This window comes from Mus pahari, chromosome 11 (genome assembly GCF_900095145.1).
Source record: "Mus pahari chromosome 11, PAHARI_EIJ_v1.1, whole genome shotgun sequence".
NCBI lineage: Eukaryota > Metazoa > Chordata > Mammalia > Rodentia > Muridae > Mus > Mus pahari.
In genome coordinates, this window is record NC_034600.1 from 55,761,794 (window position 1) to 55,783,634 (window position 21,841).

The 21,841-nt window shown below is 40.4% G+C and overlaps 2 protein-coding genes across 6 annotated transcripts in view; one reads left to right on the forward strand and one right to left on the reverse strand.

Moving 5' to 3' along the window:
- Nucleotides 1-4,987, reverse strand: part of Skp2 (S-phase kinase associated protein 2) — a 30,457-nt gene extending 25,470 nt beyond the window's left edge. Inside the window, exons 1-2 of the mRNA XM_021208325.2 lie at nucleotides 4,749-4,987; nucleotides 3,994-4,265 (exon numbers count right to left, since the gene is read on the reverse strand). Coding sequence (XP_021063984.1) covers nucleotides 3,994-4,265; nucleotides 4,749-4,756 — 280 coding nt within the window. The 5' untranslated portion in view covers nucleotides 4,757-4,987. The remainder of the gene's footprint in view (nucleotides 1-3,993; nucleotides 4,266-4,748) is intronic.
- A 107-nt stretch (nucleotides 4,988-5,094) lies between these two features.
- The window catches only part of Lmbrd2 (LMBR1 domain containing 2), a 59,411-nt gene continuing 42,664 nt past the window's right edge, over nucleotides 5,095-21,841 (forward strand). Inside the window, exons 1-5 of one of the 5 annotated variants that reach the window (XM_029543968.1) lie at nucleotides 5,095-5,293; nucleotides 13,713-13,949; nucleotides 14,377-14,474; nucleotides 16,803-16,898; nucleotides 21,213-21,380. In XM_029543968.1, the coding sequence (XP_029399828.1) occupies nucleotides 13,776-13,949; nucleotides 14,377-14,474; nucleotides 16,803-16,898; nucleotides 21,213-21,380 (536 nt within the window). In that variant the 5' untranslated portion in view covers nucleotides 5,095-5,293; nucleotides 13,713-13,775. Of the gene's footprint in view, nucleotides 5,294-7,942; nucleotides 8,018-13,712; nucleotides 13,950-14,376; nucleotides 14,475-16,802; nucleotides 16,899-21,212; nucleotides 21,381-21,841 lie in introns of those variants that run through there. The other 4 variants (XM_021208323.2, XM_029543969.1, XM_029543972.1 and 1 more) reach the window with 4 other exon arrangements.

Here is a 21,841-nt window from a genome sequence, read left to right on the forward strand (position 1 = left end):
CTCGAACTCAGAAATTCACCTGCCTCTGCATCCCAAGTGCTGGGATTAAAGGTGTGTGTCACCACTGCCTGGCCCATTCATTAAGCACCAATCTTCAAGTCTAGGGTTGTTTCTGTGCTGTCTATAGTCCAAGCACTAGGGAAGCTGAAAACAGGATTGCCATGAGTTCAAGGTCAACCTGGACTACAAGATGAGAGTATATTTAAAAAAAGGGGGGGGGTGTGTCCATGTATGACACCTCACAAGCCGTCAGCACTTGTGGGGTAAAGCAGGAGAAATGCTGAGATTTCAAGACTACATAGTGAATATGAGATTAACCAGAAGTATACAAGATTGGTCTTTTTTTTAAAAAAAAAAAAAAAAAAAAAAGCCAGGGTGATGGCGCACACCTTTGGTCAGCACTTGGAAGGCAGAGGCAGGAGGATCTCTGAGTTCAAGGTCAGCCTGGTCTACAGAGTCCAGGATGGCCAAACTAACCCTGTCTCAAAAAACAAACAAACAAATAAACAAACAAACCCAAACAAAACAAAAACAGAAATGCAGGCGTATAGACTCACTGATTGGACCAGTTCAGTTCCTCTCTCCCCCGTACCTTCCCTTGGCCGAGTAGCCAAGAACTCCACACACCCACTGGGATGGGAAGTGAGTCACTTTTGCACAAGGGGCTCCTTCCCTCCTTGCGGCCCTGAGGACACTCTGGGTCTGAGCTACTACTGTCTTCCTGGCAGACCCAAGGCTGGGTGGAGCTGCTATATACATTGTTGTCCCTCTTCAGCTCCATTTGGAAACTCCTAAGAGACAGCAACCCTCCCCCTCATTGGGTTCCGACTGGGTCCTCCCAGTGCTTTGCTTCAAAGATGACTTTTGACCTGCATCTGTGGACCTGTAGATGTGGAACAACACAGAGCAGTCATATTTTTATAACCAAAGCTATGCACCATGGGCAAGTTAATCGAAACCTGTTCATCTTAGCAGGATCTATCTCTCACCACATTTGGCTGGTCAAACACCAAACTGCTACTGTAAAAAACCCAGGCTCTAAAAAATAAGAGCCCCGTTAAGTTTTAAAGAAAAAAATTTCTATGTGTGCAGAGTCAGATTAACATTAAGGCAGAAGATGTTGATCAACTGACTTCTCAAGCCAGTGTCAGAAATTGTGTGGACCATTACCTATTGTATGCCACTATCATACTAAGAACTTTTCAGTTTTTTTTTTTGTTTGTTTGTTTGTTTTCCGAGACAGGGTTTCTCTGTATAGCCCTGGCTGTCCTGGAACTCACTCTGTAGACCAGGCCGGCCTCAAACTCAGAAATCCGCCTGCCTCTGCCTCCCAAGTGCTGGGATTAAAGGCGTGCGCCACCACGCCCAGCGAACTTTTCAGTTTTACTCAATGTTCACATCAACACTTTAAGTAGGAATTATTGCTCCATTTCACAGATAAGGAAACTAAGGCCCAGAAAGTTCAAGTAACTCCCCAAGGTAACTCCCAATGGTAGCATCAAGATTTAAATGTAGATTTGTCCGAACTTACGTCCATGCCCCTCTAGTTAATCTCAGATATTATTATTTATTTAGCTATGTTTTCAATTTTGAGACAGCCTTACTTTGAGGCTTGTGCTTTCCAGAAATCTCCATTTTCTGACTTCAGCCTCTTAAACTGGGACTAGAGAGACGTGCCACCACCATACCTGGCATTAATGTGGCCTCACATGCTACAACTTGAAGACGACTCCCTTTCCTACAAAAGTACTGAGAAGGCCATTTTTTTTTTTTTTTTGGAGACAGAGTCTCATTGTGTAGCCCTGGCTGTCCTGGAAGTCACTGTATAGGCCATCAAGCCTCCAATTCACAGAGATCTGCCTGCTTCCGCCACCGGGAGTGCTGGGTTCAAAGGCATGCGACAGACACCACACAAGACTACGCGACAGGGATTTGCAAGCAAGCCACAGATCAGCTCACCAGCCTATCTGCAGACAGTGCCAGAAGGAAGGACGGAATAATCCATTTCTTCATGCTGGCTTTGCAAGGCTTCTCTCTGATGCTTTCTTCAACCTCTTTTTCTACTCCTTACCCCATTTCAGTTTAGACTTTGGTCACCTCTTCCACTGCTTTCGTCCTGACCATGGCTTATCATTCTCCCACGACTCTACAAAAATCTCCAGGGGTCCTTGGCCTATCCTCTACCTGATACAGTTCAGCCTCAGCTAACCAATGTATCCCTTTAAAGGGTTCAATGAGCCGGGGCGCCAACGGTCCACTCTTTTAATCCCAGCACTTGAGGCAGGCAGATCTCTGAGTTGGAGTCCAGTGGCAAACAAAGAAACCTGTCTCAATGGACATCACTGAACTCGGGGAGAGGAGGAAAGATCAGCCCCACCTGAGGCCGCCCCCCTCCCTACTCTGTCCCCTCCCACTCTGCTTTTTCTGTTCTTCAGCATCTTAAGTGGCTGTTCCCTTTACTTTAGGTTCCCTATACCAAGGGACATTTTCACGCATATTCCAGCATTCTCCCCTCGTCTTTGCTTAAAGGTCACAGACCAATTAAGGGTTTCAGCCAATACCCAGTTTGCAATCTATCTTCAGATTCCAAGACTTTCATTCTTCCTCAGCTTGACCCCCTCTTTGTTTTTAGTCACTTTGGCTAAAAGTACCATATCCATTGGACTTCCAGTATTTCCTCACTAGAATGGAAGTTCTAGGATATGTCTGGTTTGTTCACTGCTATTATTCGGAGTCACTATAGTGTGGAGGACAGTGTGCTCTCAGAAACACTTCCTGAATCACTCTTTTGAGACAGGGTTTCTCTGTGTAGCCCTGGCTGACCTGGAACTCACTCTGTAGACCAGGCTGGCCTTGAACTCAGAAATCTGCCTGCCTCTGCCTCCCAAGTGCTGGGATTATAGGTGTGCGCCACCACTGCCTGGCCCTGAATCACTCTTTTAAATGACTAGGGGCGTGGGGAAACCTGGGCAAGCCTCTGGTCAACACACTGTATTTACCCTAAGGCTGCCAGTCCTTGAGTCTGGATCCACCCTGGAGGCATTTATTTAAAAATGTTTGGGAAATCAAGGAAGGGGAGTTGCCAGTGAGAGAATAACTTCAGATAAATTCTAATTTCATCAACCCACCCTGCCTCCCGGAGACGGAACTGAGAAGAAAGCTGACATTATAAATAATCCAGGAAGAGGGCTGGAGGGATGGCTCAGTGGTCAAGAGCACCGACTGCTCTTCCGAAGGCCCTGAGTTCAAGTCCCAGCAACCACATGGTGGCTCACAACCATCTGTAATGGGATCTGACTCCCTCTTCTGGGGTGTCTGAAGACAGCTACAGTTGTACTTACATCTAATAAATAAATAAATCTTTAAAAAAAAAAAAAATCCAGGAAGAGATGATGAAAGCTTGAAACAGTTGCCACACAAGAGTGAAAGACACAGTAACTAGCTGGGTAGAGGGGGCAGTGGGGATGAGACCACCTTGCAGGGTTCCATGACTGTAGATGCAATGTCACAGTAATGGAGGTACTATACCCCCAGGGGTCTGCTTGCAAGTTGAACAGTCCAAGTCTCTTCTACTTAGTAACATTTACCATCCTAATGTGCCTACCAATAATCTAATTGATTACCATCCAAAGCTTGCTCGGATACAAAGAAGTATATTAGAGACAAAAGGGGACCCTCTAAGATCCCTGCTTCTGTTCCCATATATCAATGTACTGAGCTGGACTTTGAGCAGGAAGATTCCCTTCTAAGGAGAAGGGCAGGAATGCTGCCCCCTGGTTTAAAAGTTTCAAGTCAATTGTTGACCACAAGATAAAGACCAACAAGATTCCTGAAGACTTAATGACTGGACTCCATTTCACTGCCACACTTCCAAACTAGGCAACTTTAGGCATCGATCCAAAAGATTTCCCCAAGGAAATAATTCAAATTTAGTTAAAACAAACTAGTCCAATCCATTACACATACGATTTGAATCTTCGTGTCATGCCTTACCTGGAAAGTTCTCCCGATTGAGTTTAGGCCGTCGGATGATCACAAAGTCTTTGTCACTCCCTTTGCTCTTGACTCGTTTCCTTGGAGGGCTCTGGGGGTGGCCGAGGTTTGAGAGCAGTCCATGAGGGATGTTCTCACTGTCCACCTCCTCCTTCTCCAAGGCAGAGACACCCATGCCTGAGAGCAATTCAGAAGTCTTGCTGGAATCCCATCCCCACGTGAAGCTGGTGGTGACGTTGCTACTCTGGTCCGGAATCTCCTGAAGGTGCTTCCTGCAGAAGGGCAGACATTCTCTATTCCTTTTGAAAATACACCCCTAACTAATTCCAAGGTAGGCATGAAAGAAGAGTCGAGAACGGAGTGGAGAAAAGTCACAGCCAGTAACAGTACCGCATTTTTTAAACGTGCCTCCAAGCGAGAGAAATCCAAGCATGAGAGAAAAATCGGGAACACATATACTTCGAAAGGCTTTGGGGGTCTATGGTCACGCAGAAGGCCTCAATAATTTCTTCCCGTGGAGGGAAAAAAGAAGGACGGCACTCATACCATGACTCAAAGTAGCGGAAGGAAAACTTAATTAGGAAGACAAATTAAACCGCACATTGATATTCGCACTAAAGCATTCATCCATCCATTTTCTCTAAGCAACCATTCACATAAACTGATTATTTGAACAAGAAGTAACATTCGCGGCCTAAAAGAATTCAAACGGTTCATTCATGTTTTGCCCGGTAATTTTTTTGCAATCCGTTTACCTATGCATGGTGTCCACTGATTCAGGAGTTTTGAATGCTTGAATTAATTGAAGAGCTGCCTGCCTTCCAGACTCCTGTTAAAGCTCTCGGCTTAGAGTGATCCCCGGGGCCCCAGCAGTCGGACCCGCGAACTAGCAACGTTCCATCACCACCGCGCGCGCGGAGTTCTGCATCCCGCTCTCCAGCAGCCGCCTTCTGACGCCCCGTTGCCTGCTGGGAATTGTAGTTCCGAGCCTAGCTCGTAGTCCTGCCTGGGTTCCTCCACTCTGCTTTCGGACCAACCCTCCGGATACCCACAACTCCCCGCGGCGCCGGGCGGGATTGAAGAAGGCGGAGGACAGGCAGGCGGAAGTGGGTGGAGCTCCGGCTGGCTGGGAAATGTCAGCCGATTGACTAGGAGCGGGTTTTCCTTTTCCCGGAGCCCACGGGCCTTCGGGTGATCGCCGCCACGGTCGCCCGGGACTGAAGGATCCGTGACCCCGGCGGGCTGCGGCGGACGCGAAGCTTCTGAGTCCCTTCCAGACGCTGTCTGGCGAGGTCGGACGGTGAGCGTGAGGGGGGCGGGGACGCGTGAGGTGCGTCAGGGTCTGGGGTCCCGGCCCAGTCTGGCGGACAGCGACTTGGGGGGAGCTCCAGATTTCGAGTGGCCGCCGCCGCCAGGCCCATCTCCCGGGGTCTCGGTGGCCCGCCAGGTGAGAGGCTGCGGGTGGCATCTCTGCCAAGCCGGCCATTCGCCTTCCTCCACCTGGCAGTGGGTGGCCCTTAGGACCGGATCCCTGCCTCACTTGTAAACTAGGCTCGAGGACGCCGCACACCCCACGGGCTGCCACTGAAGATCAAATCAGACCCCGTGCGAGGGGGAAGCCTTTTTCGAGCTAAAACACAGTTCCAAGAGGAGCGATGGTTTATTTTATTTTTTTTTTAAGGCGGCAGGAGCCAGCAGTGGTTCCCGCGTGCATCCTCTTGGATCCTTGATGAGTCTCCCAAGTGCGAAAGGGAAAAAGGGAGGAGGCTCTGCTTGCAAGGAGAGACCACCCTGAAAGCTGTTTAGGTGCCTCTGACTCAACCCACAGCCTGTCTTTGAATCTCTCTGCCTAGAAACTATGCTAATTTAGCCTCTGAAGAGGTCGGGGGCGATTAGATTAGAATGACCATGCAAAATTCAGGTGTGCAAACTGAAAGAGAGAGAGAGAGAGAGAGAGAGAGAGAGAGAGAGAGAGAGAGAGAGAAAGAAACAGAAACAGAGGTCTATGTGTGTGGTATATGTGCTTTCATGTGCCAATGAGCTTAACACTTCATACATATATTTCTGAACATGAATGCTGAAGCCAGAGATTGACATTAAATGTCTCTCTTTATACTACATAGCCTGCTTTTGATACAGGGTCTTTTATGAGACTTCGGGGCAACAGGAGAGAGGGTAGGGGGATGCATTTCGAGTCCAGTAAAAATGAAGAGGATTTATAGAGTTGAGAAAAAACATTCATCAAAAACATTAGAATATTGGTATAGTATGATAGATTGCATACCCGTTTTTCTTTGTGGGGAGGGCAAGATTCGTTTTATAGTGGAATTAAATTCTTCAAGCTCAGTTATGTCTTTGTTTCTATAGCATAATCTTTGCATCAGTTACTTCTTTGACAGGAAGAAATTCACGAACTCTTAGTTCCTGAAAGTGAGATTGGTGTAAAAAAACAAAAACAAAAACAAAACCCTTTTTGCAAATTGGTTTTAATTGAAAAGAAGCAAGACTAGGAGAATAAGTATTCAGTTTTGTTCCTGAAAGTATCTTAAAATGAGACTTTCTGAAATAGTGTATAAAGACTCATTTGCCTTCTCTTGAACTTTGTCCTTTCAGTTAGGATGTAACTCATTCAAGAGAAAATTGTAGTAAATATAAAACAATACCTTGTTCAGCCCTGAATTCAGCTAAGAGTTACCAGAGACCTTATGATATTTAAATTAGTGAACACAAGGTTCTCTCTAGGAAAGGAAGCCCATCAACTTTGAAATTAGGAGCTTCCTGATTTGCCTTGATAATGAAACTGGTTTTCTTTTGCATTTCTTCTAATCACAGCTATTTCTATAATATACCGAAAAGGTTTATATCGGCACACACGATTCTTTTTGATAGAGGAATTGTGTCCATTGAAGATGTGAGGTTATTAGCTATATAGAAACTCCCCGTAGAGACTTTAAGAGACTGATCTCTTAAACGCTACATTGTGATTGCTGCTAATGTAAAATATTTTATTTCCTGATTAATCTTATTTAATCTTACTCAACACATCGTATTTCATCTTAATAAGTCTTTTAAAACATAGTTTTAGCATTACAATTAATCTGAGTCCAGGATAAAGAAATCATTTAATATAACTGAAAGTGTCATTAGGTTGAATATTGTCTAATATTCTCTGGAGGCTTCAGATAGAATACAAAGTGACATTATAAATTGAGAAAGGCAATAGCAGTGTCATTTACACAACTAAAAACATATCGTACTTACAAGGCAATCAATGTTTTCAGGGCCTCGGAGAGTCTAGAAAGGACTGTCCATCATAACTGACATATGGTATATGTGTATATGCATTTATGTGTACAACTGCTAGTCCCATTTTTGAAAATCAAATACAACCAGAGAAATACAATGAAGCATAAAGGCACTATTGTATTATAGAGAGATTAAGAGATTCCTTTTGCTCCTTCTGATATTTAGTTTAGAGGAATAAAATGCAAGAGACAGTTTTAGCAAACATGTTTCCAGTTGCCTGTCAAATTCCATAACTATCTCCTTTTCTTCCTCAATTTGACTGTAATCTTCAGTTTTCTTTGATTTAATGATCTGTGATGGGCAGATTAGATCAATAACAAAAATATTATTTCTTCTTGCTTACTTTTTAGTTCTCCCATGATAACTAGAAAAGAAAAATTACTGTAATCTAAATAAAATAATTACCCACAAAGGAAAAAGTTAAATTCTATATTAAACATGACTTTTTGAGTATTGTGTCTTGATTCATCTTGAAGACTAATAGAATATTTTTAAATTATTCTTTATGAAAATGGAACCAAAGGAATAACAAAAAAAAGGAAAAAAAGAAGAAAACAAAAAACAACAACAACAAAAAAAGAAAATGGAACCATAGAAATTATTTAAAACAAATTGTATTTTAAAAGGATGTCTGGATTGGAGAGGAGACATGAAATTGTTTGTGGTCAGGATACCTTACTTTGAATCTGTTTTGCCACATTCTGGTGTGAGAACTTAGGTAAATGACATATTCACTCTGCCATCTTCTCCTTTATTAAGCAAAAATTCTAACAGTCTTTTCTCGTTAGATTGTAGGAATTAACTAAAACAAACAAACAAACAATATACAGTATAATATAGTAAGTATACATTAAATCTTCAAGTTCCTTTGTAAAAACAATCCTTTGTGAAAAAGGAATCTCTGGATGCCAAAGTAATTGGCATTGGAATTCTTACAATTCCTACATCTTAAATCCTCAAGGGTTTACTGAGAGTTTCCAGTTCTTACCCACTGACCTGGTTGCCCGCTTCAGCCTTTCAAGCCTTGCCAAAGATGAATCATCTGCTCCTGCCTCTAGTCACACTTAGGAATCCTAGTCACCTGGCTTGTCAGTTTCAAAACACAGGCTCTTGTGTTATCTTTCATTATGTCACATAGATAAGTTAAAATACTTATTTACATTACTACTGCAACTGGGGTGTGGCTCAATAGACAGTTTGTATTAAGGCATCTGAAGGCCCTGAATAAAAGAAAAAATTAAAATCAATTCTGATGACTCTTTAGATCTTGATGGCCAAATTTCTTATTGATTTCAGAATTTGGGGATTTGACAGGTTTTTGTCAGTTTTTTTTTGTTTGTTTGTATTCTCATCAGTTGCTTCTGTGTCTTGCTCTTTTTCTTATCTTCTTTTGCTTAAGCTCCTTCTCTCTCCTGTCCTCTCTGTTTTTGAACATTTGAAATTCCTCAAATTCTGAAATTATCTTAACCTTAATGTTTTTCACATTGAGCATGTAAAACTTTTAACAGCCACAGCATACATAGAAAACAGTACTCCTGAACCATTAATTTTAGCAAGATAGTTATAAAGGCATTTGAAAATAATAGCAAATAGAAAAAGATGGAGTTGGATTTTAAATATTTAAGGCTTTTGTATATGATGTTTTAAAGGGTTCACTCTGACTACTTGTACATTAAAGTTTGATCAGTTAAGTTAGTTGGCATTTGATTTTGAGTAAAATCAACTTTACTTTTATGGTATTAATGCCAACCCATGAAAACTAGGATGCTTCCAAATGCTAATTAACATCTCCCTAAACCTATTAATGTTTGAAAACTATGTCAGCCTTTGTTGTGGTCAAAGGTACATTTTTCCTTTGACTATTGAAATCTTTTGCAGAATTATACATAGTTATAACTCAGCACATGTTCTACAGTAATGAACCCATTCTGATTATGTGCCTAAATGGCTGACATTTTCTTCCTGTCTGGCTTTGGGGTGCTAGATGCACCTTCTTGACATGGTTCTGAATTGTGCTTATTCTCTTGCAAGCAAACAGATGAAGAACTGTTGAGGTGCCTTGCAAACTGAATGCCAGTTTGTTGTGAGGGAGCAATAATTATTGTGAACCTGACTCATTTCTTAGAAAGGGTTGAGGATGCACTCTGCGGGTTGTGGTATCACCACAGATGTTGAAAAGTAAAATGTAGTTGCTTTCCTTTCATATATCTATACTTTTTTGAGGAAAGCTGATTGCTGAGGGTAAAATCAATACCTTGAGACCATTGAAGTAGGTAGGTATTTTCTAGAAGACAAAGGTAAGTAGCTAGCACATTATCTTGGTTAGGGTTTCATTGCTGTGAAGGAACACTATGACCAAGGCAACTCTTTGTTTGTGTTTTGGTTTTTTGAGACAGGGTTTCTCTGTATAGCCCTGGCTATCCTAGAACTCACTTTGTAGACCAGGCTGGCCTCAAACTCAGAAATCTGCCTGCCTCTGCCTCCCAAGTGCTGGGATTAAAGGCATGAGCCACCACGCCCGGCACAAGGCAACTCTTATAAGAGAAACATTTACCTGGGGGCTGGCTTACAATTTCAGAGGTTTAGTCCATTATCATCATGGCAGGAAGCATGACAGCTTGCAGACAAGGTGTTGAAGAAACAGCTGAAAGAGTTCTATATGTTGATCCAAAGGCAGCCAGAAAAAGAATGTCTTCTGTAGACAGCCCGGAGACTGGAGTTCTACACTGGGAGAAGCTTAAGCATAGGAGACCTCAAAGCAAGTCAGGAAACTAGCTGGGCAAACTCCAAACTCTGCACCTCCATGTCTGATGTCAGAGTGGTCTTCAGGTCTCCAGTTACTTTTTCATCTTTGTTGACTGAAACACCAAGCCTGGATTTAAGTTCTTCACTTAGAGCCTACTCTGTCCCAGGCTGGCTTTGAACTCAGAGATCTGCTTGGTTTTATCTCCTGGGATTAAGTGTGTACCACCATACCTGGATCTAAATTTAGCTGGGGCGGATCTAGCCCAAAGTCCCACTCCCTTAATCTGGTATCTCCTAGAACACAGGATTCAGCTCCATTTTACTTCCTGGTCCCCCTTTAATACTTGAACCATATATTTGCTATTTTTCCTTTCTCAACTTTCTCATTATCAGAGCGATCTTTTCATAAGAGTGAATTTTTATAACCACACAATGGAATTTACACCAGGCTGTTTTGAGACTTCCTTTGTCAATGCAATTAATCTCGATCTCATCCTTTACCTTATTCCTAGGCAGACTCTTCAGACAGGGCAAAAAGTAGTCACCTTCTTCACCAAAATATCACAAAAATAGTCTCTAGGCCACACACCTGAAGTTCTCCACTGAAACTTCTGTAACAAAGTCTTCCATATTCCTGCTAGGGTAGCCCACTAAACCCCATTTAAAGTATTCCAGTGCTTTCCAAATCACATTCTTCCAAACACAAGCATGGTCAGGCCTATCACAGCAATACCTCATTTGTACCAACTTCTGTCTAAGTTAGGGTTTTACTGCTGTGAACAGACACCATGACCAAGGACAGCATTTAATTGGGGCTGGCTTGTAGGTTCAGAAATTCAGTCCAGTATCACCAAGGCAGGAATGCTGCAGGAGGAGCTGAGAGGTCTACCTCGCCCTCTAAAGGCTACTAGAAGGAAACCAACTTCCAGGCAGCTAGGGTGAGGGTCTCTTAAGCCCATGTTCACAGTGACACATCTACTCCAACAAGGCCACACCTCCTAATAGAGCTAGTCTCTAGGCATATACAAACCATCACAGAAGTTAAAAATCATTTGCTGATGTTCCTATTGTACATTTACAATTTAAAAATATTTTCCAGGTAGGTGAGGTAGTACCTGCCTGTAATCCCAGCACTTGGGAAATGAAGGCAAGAGGTATTCAAGATCATTCTTGTTAGATCTGATGGGGATTCATGAAACCCTATTTCAAACAAACCAAACAAACCAAACAAAAAATTGTCTCAATACCGAGGAAGTAGAAGTAGTAGAGTTACCAGTTCAAAGCCAGTCTGGTCTGTATAATGAGTTAGAGGTTAGCCTGGGCTCCATAGCAAGACCATGTCTTAAAACCTTAGAAAAAACAAAATGACATTACCCAGTATCAACTGGTAAGACCAGCTATGGTGCTATGTGCCTGTCACCTCAGCATTCAAGTAATTCACAGTAGCAGGTGGATGAGCCCAACTTGGCTATATCATGATTTTCAGTCCAGTGTGTTAGAGATTGTAAGAACCTTTTATAGCGGTAGTAAAATAATAATAATAGTAGTAGTAGAAGTAGTAGCAGCAGTGGCAGCAGTGGCAGCAGCTTCTTTGTACATAAAGTAGAAAAGTAGCTTTTTAAAGAGAAAGTAAGGTTTATATGGATTAGTGGGGAATGGTAACCTGTAAAGCAGATTATAACAAACTTTAATCATGAACAGTTGAGTTTGACAAAGCACAAAAGGATAATGTTTCAAAGAAGTTTCTGTTGAATGTTTCTGGTGGTGATTTCTTTCAGAAAATGTTGCATTCTTGACTATGGATGATCTTAGAAAGCTTTAGTAGATGTCTAACTTCCTAAGATAAACTTAATATCTACTTTTCTAGGATAACGTACTTCTATAAAATATTTTGCCGAGGACCCCCGTCCCCCCAACCAAGAGGCTATTTGCAGTTGATACCTGATGGGAAAGGAAAAAAATCAGTTTTCTTCAATGGAGTGTCATTAGCTACATCAACCACACTCCAGGGCAGCCTCATGCCCAAGGGTAGTTGGCCAACACAAATGGACTCCCATGCTTTTTGTTGTCTCTGTCTCTGTCTCCGTCTCTGTGTCTGTCTCTGTGTGTATGTGTGAGGGTCTGTCTCTCTTTGTCTCTCTGTCTGTATGTACCCTTTGGTATTTTTAATCTTACAGTTTTTTTTTTTATTTTGATTTTTGTTTTTTTGTTTTATGTTCTTTGCAGAGAGAGAGCATGAAATTGGGTAGATAGGGGAGATGAGGATCTGGGAGGAGTTGGGAGAGGAGAAACAATATGATCAAAATATATTGCATGTAAAAATGTTTTTAAGTTAAAAATAATTTAAATAGTTGGCTAACATAACATTAAGAAACATACTCAAATGATATATTATAATTGTATTAATGCAATTTTAAAAGTGATAATTCTTCCTTTATTCCTGCTAGCTCCCAAATGAGACAGAGATTGTAAGATTTATTTAATCACTCTTTACAGCACAATAGCTGAACATGCTTAAGTCTATTTGAATCCTCTAAGCTAATATGGCTACCTCCCAGCCAAAATTCTGGAGATACTTGCATTTTAGTATTTCTCTAGCTCTCTGCTCCAGGTGTGTTCCTATGATGTTGCCTGGCTAATCCTTTCTTCTTCCTCCTCCTCCTCCTCCGCCTTCTCTTCTTCTTCCTCTTTCCTCTTCCTCCTCCTCTCTCCTCTTCCTCCTTTTCATCCTCCCCTTCCTCCTCCTCCTCCTCCTCTCCTCCTCTTCCTTCTTCCCTCCTTCTCTCCTGCCTCCCCCCATCTCTCTCTCTCTCCCTCCCTTTCCCCTGGCTGAGATCAGAAGTCCAGCCCTATTCTCCTCTCTGCTCAGACACTGGCTGATCAACTTTTATTGACAAGTCAGAGATTATTGAGAAGTAATGTTTATACACCATTGAGGCAGGAAATACTAGACTAAGCATTACAATGCCATGTCCAAAACCAGATGTGGGAGCAGAGAAATCACCATTTGAATAATACAAGGTTAATCTTTCTACAGTGCATGATAACATTATGCCTATAAAATGTTCATATCTTAGTATTAGGAATTTATTAATTTTTAATAAATTAAAAACAAGTGTGACTTTTATTTTACAGTATTTTTCCTAAAGAAATTTTATTTTTATAGAGAGATGGAGTCTTGCTGTATAGTCTAGGCTGGCCTCTCATCATCCTTCTTCCTAAGCATCCAAAGTGCTAGGCTAAAGGTGTGGTAGCACACTCAGCCTACTTGTAAACTTTCAAATATGCACTTTAAGAAGTAAGTTAAAGGGGGCTGGAGAGATGGCTCAGTGGTTAAGAGCACTGACTGCTCTTCTGAAGGTCCTGAGTTCAATTCCCAGCAACTACATAGTGGCTCACAACCGTCCCTAATGAGAGCTGACTCCCTCTTCTGGAGTGTCTGAAGACAGCTACAGTGTACTCCTATAATAAATAATTAAATCTTTTATTTTTTTTTTAAAGAAGTAAGTTATAAAAAGACTTGATGTTTTATCTTATTCAAATGCCAGAGTAAAGTTATATGACAATTTTCCAAAGAGTTTGTTAATATATTAATTAGGTAATTATAAAATTTCTAAAATGTTATTTTCTGTGTTAATATTATATGTTTCTTTCTTTCCTTTTTTAAGTGAACAGATATGGTCCAGAACTATCCATGAATCAGTTTGGTTGGAGATTGTGAACATTCAATAATGAGTGGTGCAGCTTTAGGACTTGAGATTGTTTTCGTCTTTTTTCTGGCATTGTTCCTCCTGCATCGCTATGGAGACTTTAAGAAACAGCACAGACTTGTAATCATTGGAACACTGCTTGCTTGGTACCTCTGTTTTCTTATTGTCTTCATACTGCCGCTGGATGTTAGTACGGTAAGAGGCGAAATTGAGATACAATTTAAAAGACAATTGTAATCATACATCTGGAATAAGTTTTGAATATTGCTTTCTTAAAGTACCTAAATTACATGAGGTTATCCTTCCATTTTGAATTTAAATGCTGTTCTAAGAATTTAGCTGTTAGGCTGGAGAGATGGCTCAACCAGAGGTCCTGAGTTCAAATCCCAGCAACCACATGGTGGCTCACAACCATCCACAATGAGATCTGACGCCCTCTTCTGGGGTGGCTGAAGACAGCTACAGTGTACTTACATATAATAATAAATAAAATCTTAAAAAAAAAAAAAAGAATTTAGCTGTTAAACAGTATAGACAGGAAAATAGGTGGATTATGAAATATCCTTTAAGGACTTGGTGAATTCTTGGTTCTCATTATAAAACCCTGTATTCATTGCTTTAGACAATATATAACCGATGCAGGCATGCTGCTGCAAATTCCAGCCCTCCTGAAAATAACAATGTTACGGGAGTGGATGCAGCTGTCACTCCAGCTCCAAGGTATTTCTTTGTTTCTACTTTCCTGTTCAATATAAACATTGCAATATTGTAGTTGATGATTTTACCACTTCTATTTTATATTCATAAAGTTTCCCTTATTCCTTATTATTCATCCTTTCATTCTTTCTAGTATATTTATTGTATTGTATTGTTAATTATACATTTTAAATATACATCAGTACACAATGTAGTACTTAATGAGAAATTTAAAGAAGACTTAAGTTTTGGTCTGTTTCTATATCTTCCTAAAAACTAAAACTTCCTATTCCTCTCAGTTTGTCTTTTTGTAAAAAAATCATGGAAGTTCATAAGTTTCAGCCCCTTGAATAAATCTATAAAGGAGGAACATTTCCATTTCATCTAAATTACAAGAGTTAACAGAAGTAGAGAGTTGGCATGGTGGTACACACTTGTGATCTCAGCACACCAAAAGTTCAAGGCCAGCCTCACCTACATAGGAAGTTCACAGCTAGCCTGGGAGAGACCTTTTTTTTTTTTTTTTTTTTTTTTTTTTTTTTTGGTTTTTCGAGACAGGGTTTCTCTGTATAGCCCTGGCTGTCCTGGAAGTCACTTTGTAGACCAGGCTGGCCTTGAACTCAGAAATCCACCTGCCTCTGCCTCCCGAGTGCTGGGATTAAAGGCGTGAGCCACCATGCCCGGCGAGACCTTGTTTTTAAAACCCCCAAATGAACGCAAACTAAAGCAAAATGATTGTGAATATAGGATATTTCTCTTGTATTACACATTTAATAAACATTGTAGGGACTTGAGAAATGGCTCAGCAATTAGGAGCACTTGCTGTTCTTGTAGAGGACCCAAATTCAATTCCCAACACCCATGTTGGACAATTCACAACTGATACAGCCTCTGGCTTATGCAGGCACCTGAGAGCAGGTGCACATGCATACACACAGATATATATATATATATATATATATATATATATATATATATATATATAGAGAGAGAGAGAGAGAGAGAGAGAGAAACAGACATACTCATAGTTAAACAATTTTTTTTTTGTTGTTTTTTGTTTTTTTTTGTTTTTCGAGACAGAGTTTCTCTGTATAGCCCTGGCTGCCCTGGAACTCACTCTGTAGACCAGGCTGGCCTCGAACTCAGAAATCCGCCTGCTTCTGCCTCCCAAGTGCTGGGATTAAAGGCGAGTGCCACCACGCCCGGCTGTTAAACAATTTTTAAGAGAAACATAATTTCAAATGAGGAATAAACAATTTCAAAAGGTTATATTAAATTTCCATATAAGAAACTTATTCATGGTGACAAGACGCTTTTGTTAGTACTCTGAGTAGTATTTATGTGCTTCTTTATATAGTTTTTAAAAGAAAATCTAGGGCCTAGCGAGATAGCTCAGTAAATATAGTATTTGGCTAACAATCATAAGGACTTGAGTTTGGTTCTCAGAGTCTACATAAAAATGCTAAACTTGGTGACATGCAGTAGTAATCTCAGTGCTGCACACTGAGTAACCAGTTGATGACCTTCAGCCAACCAGAAACCTGTCTCAAGGAGTGGACTACTGTTCTTGAGGATGACACCCAAAGCTGGCCTCTGACCTTGTTGCACAGATGCACTTTCACACATATGAACATGCACGTACACATGCAAAAAGTATCTAACTTGAGTAAAGGTAAAGAGCTTATCACTGAGTCACTTAAATGTTCATCACCATTTAAAACTATAGATAGACCAGTAACAGTTGGAGTATTTAGGAGTTCTTGAATTAAAAAGATAGTCTCATAGTCTAGAAAACTTTAAAATAGAAGTTTCAGTCAGAGACTCTTCATTAGAAAATCTGAACAGAAATGCGTATAGATTCTGGTGCTAACTCTGCTGAAGTAAGAATTTGACTAGTATCAGGATTAATAGCTTTTTCTTTTATTGAATTTCTGTTCAATTCTTATTCCAACCTTCACTCCTATATAACAATAAAAGACAAAGTATAATGAGCCCTAAAAATGGGATGAGTAGAGTTTTAAGGGTAATCATTAAGTGCTTGATTCTATAAATCCATTTTTTAAACAATTTTCACACTACCAGTCAGTTAATTAAATCTTATGGCTTCCTTTCCTTAAATACCTAAGAGTACATTGGGAATTGGAAATGTCGACGCTATTCCTCTTTAGAATGGATGGCTTTGTTCCTTACATATCCGGTGTTTGCTTTGGCAATTTTGGTTTTTAAATTTTCAGTGAGATATGATTTGATCAGTAATTATTAATTTGATGCATATGAACTTTGCTACTTACTTATACTTTTGTTTAAGAAGTTATTATTTAGATTAATTGACTTTAAATTGTTACTGAACAGACAGCATCCATGTTTCAAGCCATGGAGTTACATTCCAGATGGAATCATGCCAATTTTCTGGAGAGTAGTTTATTGGACATCACAGTTTTTAACATGGTAAGTAGCAGTGAAGACTGCATTATTGACTGAAGTGATTAAGTTTTAATGAACCTTTATTCTTTGAGATATAGTATCCTATTTTTACAAGAAGAAAGAAAGAGGGGAGGAAAGCACCCAAAAATAGAAAACAGAAACGAAAATTTTCTTGTGACGTTTCCTTCCTTGATATCTTTCTTGTTTGAACTTCAGTCCTGACCTCATTTAGCTTCATTATTCATGAAAGTGCTATTATAAAGGTCACCACTCTCCCCTGGTTTCCTTTCTTTAAGTTTTGTAAAGTATGTGTTATATTGAAATAGACTCACATAACTTCCCCTCTTGCTTTCTTCCCTCTAGCCTATCCCAAATGCCTTCCCTCACACCCATCTCATATACCCTACTCTCAAATTTATAGCTTCTACTTACTTGATTATCTCTGTTACATACAGCAAGTCAGTTTTTGCTGTTTGTGTGTATGGATTCAGGGCTGACCACTCTGCATGGAACAACCAGTAAGGGGGCTCGTCCCCAGGAGATGCTAACTCTCCCTCTCCAGCAGTCATTGGCCCCCCACGACACAGATGCAAGAACTATGATGTACTGTGTCGGGGCTGTGCTCCCAACAGTCTCTTGATCTGCATTGTGCCCTTTTGTGTTTTCTGGGATGGTCTCCATTTGCTGTAAAAAGAGGCTTTTTCTTGAGGCATGGTAGCCACTTTGACCTGTGGGTATAAAGATGAGATCTGGAACATAGTAAGGAGCTGTGCTGGTTTAGCCACACGGCAGAAGTAGATTCTTCTCTAATGTCTATGTTCTCACTAGTCCTGGGAGCTGGATAGGTTTTCAGTACCAGGCATAAGTTCCTTCTTGTGAATGGGCCTTAAGTCCAGTTAGACAGTTGCTAGTTACCATCAGCAAATGTGAGTGCCATTTATTGCACCATTGCAGATATCTTGCCATACGGGTTATTGTTGTGGTTCATAGGTGTTTGTTGCAGCTGAATAGGACTATTTAATTACTGCCCTCTCTTCTCAGCTTGTATAGAATTTTCTTCAGGATGATAGACTGAAGGAAAGAAGTTCTCAGACTGTATCCAGCTCTAATAATCAAGTCTTGTAGTCTACATGTGTAGTGCCTGTAGTAATAGAGGTCCACCCTCTAGCCCTGCCTGCTTATTCATACATCCTCATTTCCTGTATGGATGCTTCCTTGATCTCTGCGACCCAGTTCCTAGTGTTGCTCTTTCCTTGGTCCTTGTGTTCTGTCATCTTGCCAGCCTGTCTTCATGTACCATCAGTTACAGTTGTGGTTTCAATGACCAGGATTGTACTAAGTCTTTTTCTCTACCCATCTAGCTTTGTCCTCCTTTTGTGGTCTACGCTGCCAGTTACCCTCTGTCTTCTGACCCTTCCTTAGATACTCTTCAGGACACCAACCTCTCAAAGTGAATATAGGAAGATTACAAAACACAATAGAATAGTATCTTTGGAAGTTTATTCTTAATAACTTGACCTATGCCAGATTTTCATTTGTTTATTTGTTTTCTTTCTCTTCACTTTCTAAACTGAAGTCTTTTATGACCCTTTTCTAGGCCCTCTGAAATGTCACCTTTGCTCTTGGCATGTGAGTTTACTGTTTGCTGCACAGAAGTTGTCACCTGGCAGTTCTTTCAGTATCTGTCTTATCAACATAAATATCTATTTACTAGTCCTTTTCTAGATGGAAGATTCATTCTTTTGTTGTTGTTTTTGAGACAGGGTTTCTCTGTGTGGCTCTGGCTGTCCTGGAACTCACTCTGTAGACCAGGCTGGCCTCGAACTCAGAAATCCACCTTCCTCTGCCTCCCAAGTGCTGGGATTAAAGGCGTGAGCCACTACTGCCCGGCTGGAAGATAAATTCTTTTTTTGTTTGTTTGTTTTTATGTTTTTTTGAGACAGGGTTTCTCTGTGTAGCCCCAGCTGTCCTGGAACTCAGTTTGTAGACCAGGCTGGCCTCAAACTCAGAAATCCGCCTGCCTCTGCCTCCCGAGTGCTGGGATTAAAGGCGTGCGCCACCATGCCCGGCTTTGGAAGACTCATTCTTATTATGCTAGTCCCACTTCCTAAAATAGGAACCTATCTCCTTAAGCTTTGTTAGTAACTGATAGCTTTTAGTTTTGACACCATAATTTCCTCATCATATAAAACAGGAACCCTGTGTACATAAAGAAATCTCTCACATATAAACAGATATATTATTTAAAATGTCTCTCTTAACTCAAATTCCTTTCCAGTCTCAACCTCACTAATATTATTATGACCATTGTTTTCGAACACTTTTTAAAAAGACTAAAATATGAAACCTTACAAAAAAATGACCTCATTGTGTTAAGTTCATTTTTGAAGTAGATGAATCATTGTGTTAAGTTCATTTTCGAAGTAGATGAATCCGTGTATCAGTTCTCAGTGATGCAGGCCGTTTACAGTGCCCCTGAAGGTTTCCTAATGTTCTTCTCTAGACACTCCGTACCCTTAAGAGTGACCACAATTTTTACTTCCATCATTATAGATTGATTTGTTATGCTTAGAAATTTATAAACATAGACTTATATAGTGTGATTCTCTCCTCTCTCTCTCTCTCTCTCTCTCTCTCTCTCTCTCTCTCTCTCCTCTCTCTCTCTCTCGGGAGATTTACCTATACAATTTTGTACACATCATTGTTTTGTTACTCAGTTCTTGGAGACATCTACTTTATGTATATACCATAGTTTATAATACACCTCTTAAATAAACTTTCTCCATTTGAGATCTTCATTTGCTTAACTTCTTCCTTAGTCAGTAGTACTCTTCAGTACACTCCTGAGTCTACTCACACATACAAACCCTTCATATGCTTGACCTCCTGATAGCACGTACTTTATGGTTTTCTCTCCTGTATTTTCACATACTTTCTTCTCGTTTCTGCTCCATATACTCCTTGGTTTTCTTCCATGCCTCTTTACGGCTCTGTCTTAGTCTCCTTCACTGCTTCTGCCTCCCCTTTCCCTACATGTCCCTAAAGGTTGATGTTTCTCCGAGGTCAGCCAAAGTTTCTTCCTTTGTACTTGATGTACTAACTTTGTCACATCTAACCTGGTGATGTTACTTTATTGCTGCTGACATCTGCTAGCTCTAGAGTCTGTTTCTCCAGTCCATTCTCAGCTCTGAAGTTTGTATGGCAGTTACTCTGTCCTCATACTGCTACTTTGTATTATGTACTTTATAAATCACTAGCTTGAGAGTCAGTCTTCTCTTGTTGTCTTAGTCAGGACGTTATTGCTATGAAGATACACCATAACCACAGCAACTCTATGGGAGAAAGCATTTAATTGGGGCTTACTTACAGTTTTAGAGGTTTAGTCCATTTTCACCATGGTAGGGAGCATGGCAGCAGGGAGGCAGACATGGTACTGGAGAAGTAATCGAGAGTTCTACACCCTGTGGCAGCAGGAAGGAACTATGCCAGTGAGCCTGGCTGGGTCTTTTGAGACCTCAAAGCCCTCCTGTAGTGACACATTTCCTCCAATAAGACCACACCTACTCCAAGAAGGCCACACCTCTTTATCCTTTTAAACAGTGTCACTCCATTGTGACTTCAAATATTCAAACCAGCATACTTGTCCTGCTCTCCCCTGGACCACTCACTACCTCTAACCTACCCAACTACTTGTCCTTTTGTGTGCTTTCAATCAGTTTTCTATGGGAAGCCTTAGGAACCCAGACATTGGAAAGTGTTTTCTTCAGTGAAGGAAAATGTGTGGCAGCCATACATGGTGCCCTGAGCCCTTAGCTGGCAGGAAGAGTGTGAGTGAGTGTGCTCTTGAAATCCTGTGCTTTGTAAAAACAAAGCCAATGTTTTCTTATTCTTTGTAATATAGTCCAAAGTCACTCTAAAGGAATAATGTTGTTATTTATGTCTTCGTTTTTGAATCTGCTAGGCCTGTGTAGCCGAGGCTGCCCCCAGAGTTAGCAGTCTTCCTGCGTCAGTCATCCAAGTGCTAAGATTACAGTTGGACCACAACCCTGGCCTCTCATGTGGCTCCAGGGCCTATTTTTAGACCTTTTAGAGGATGTGAAGTCAATCATGCATGTCATCACAGCCTCCTCTGCTGTCTCCTGCTTTAGGACCTCTGTTTTTCCCAAAATTTAATATTAAAAAATAATCATTTATCATAGTTCATTCAGTAATAACATGTACTTACTCATAAAACATTTGTTGGGGAGAATTATACATTGAAATTTGTATATTTTGGGTATTTTAGATTCAACAGCAACACAATTGAGTTTTTGATCATATATTTTTCCATCCAACCAGGATTCTGTTACCTTTTATGCAATCATATGCAAGATCTGGAGGTTTTTCCATCACTGGAAAGATAAAAACAGCACTGATTGAAAATGCAATCTATTACGGCACTTACTTACTGATATTTGGAGCATTTCTAATTTATGTAGCTGTAAACCCACGCTTGCATTTAGAATGGTAAGAAAAGCAGTCTTTATAACACTGTTGTGTGTGTTTGTACTGTTTCAGTTGTTTTTACTCCATACATGCAAGTAAGCAAACACATATACAACATTATATGTCTTATAGATGCCCTCAAAGAGTATCCGAATAATGCACATGGCATCTTTAAATATAACTGTTAGATGGTGGACTAGTAATGATGTTTTTTATAGAATTTTAAATTTTATAAATGATTAAAAAGATTAAAAATTAAATTTTCCCCCACTAGAACTTACAGTTTTTTTCTTTTTTCTTTATTTTAGTTTGAGAGAATAGTTTTCCTAATGTTACTTTAAACTCAGGTATTTCAATAAATTAAAATTCATTTTGTGTATATAATTTCTAATATATGTATATTACTCCCAAATTTATGTATAGAATAGTAGAGTTAGGTCTCATTGGTGTAGGTAAGCCATAACAAGTTAATTTAACTGTTT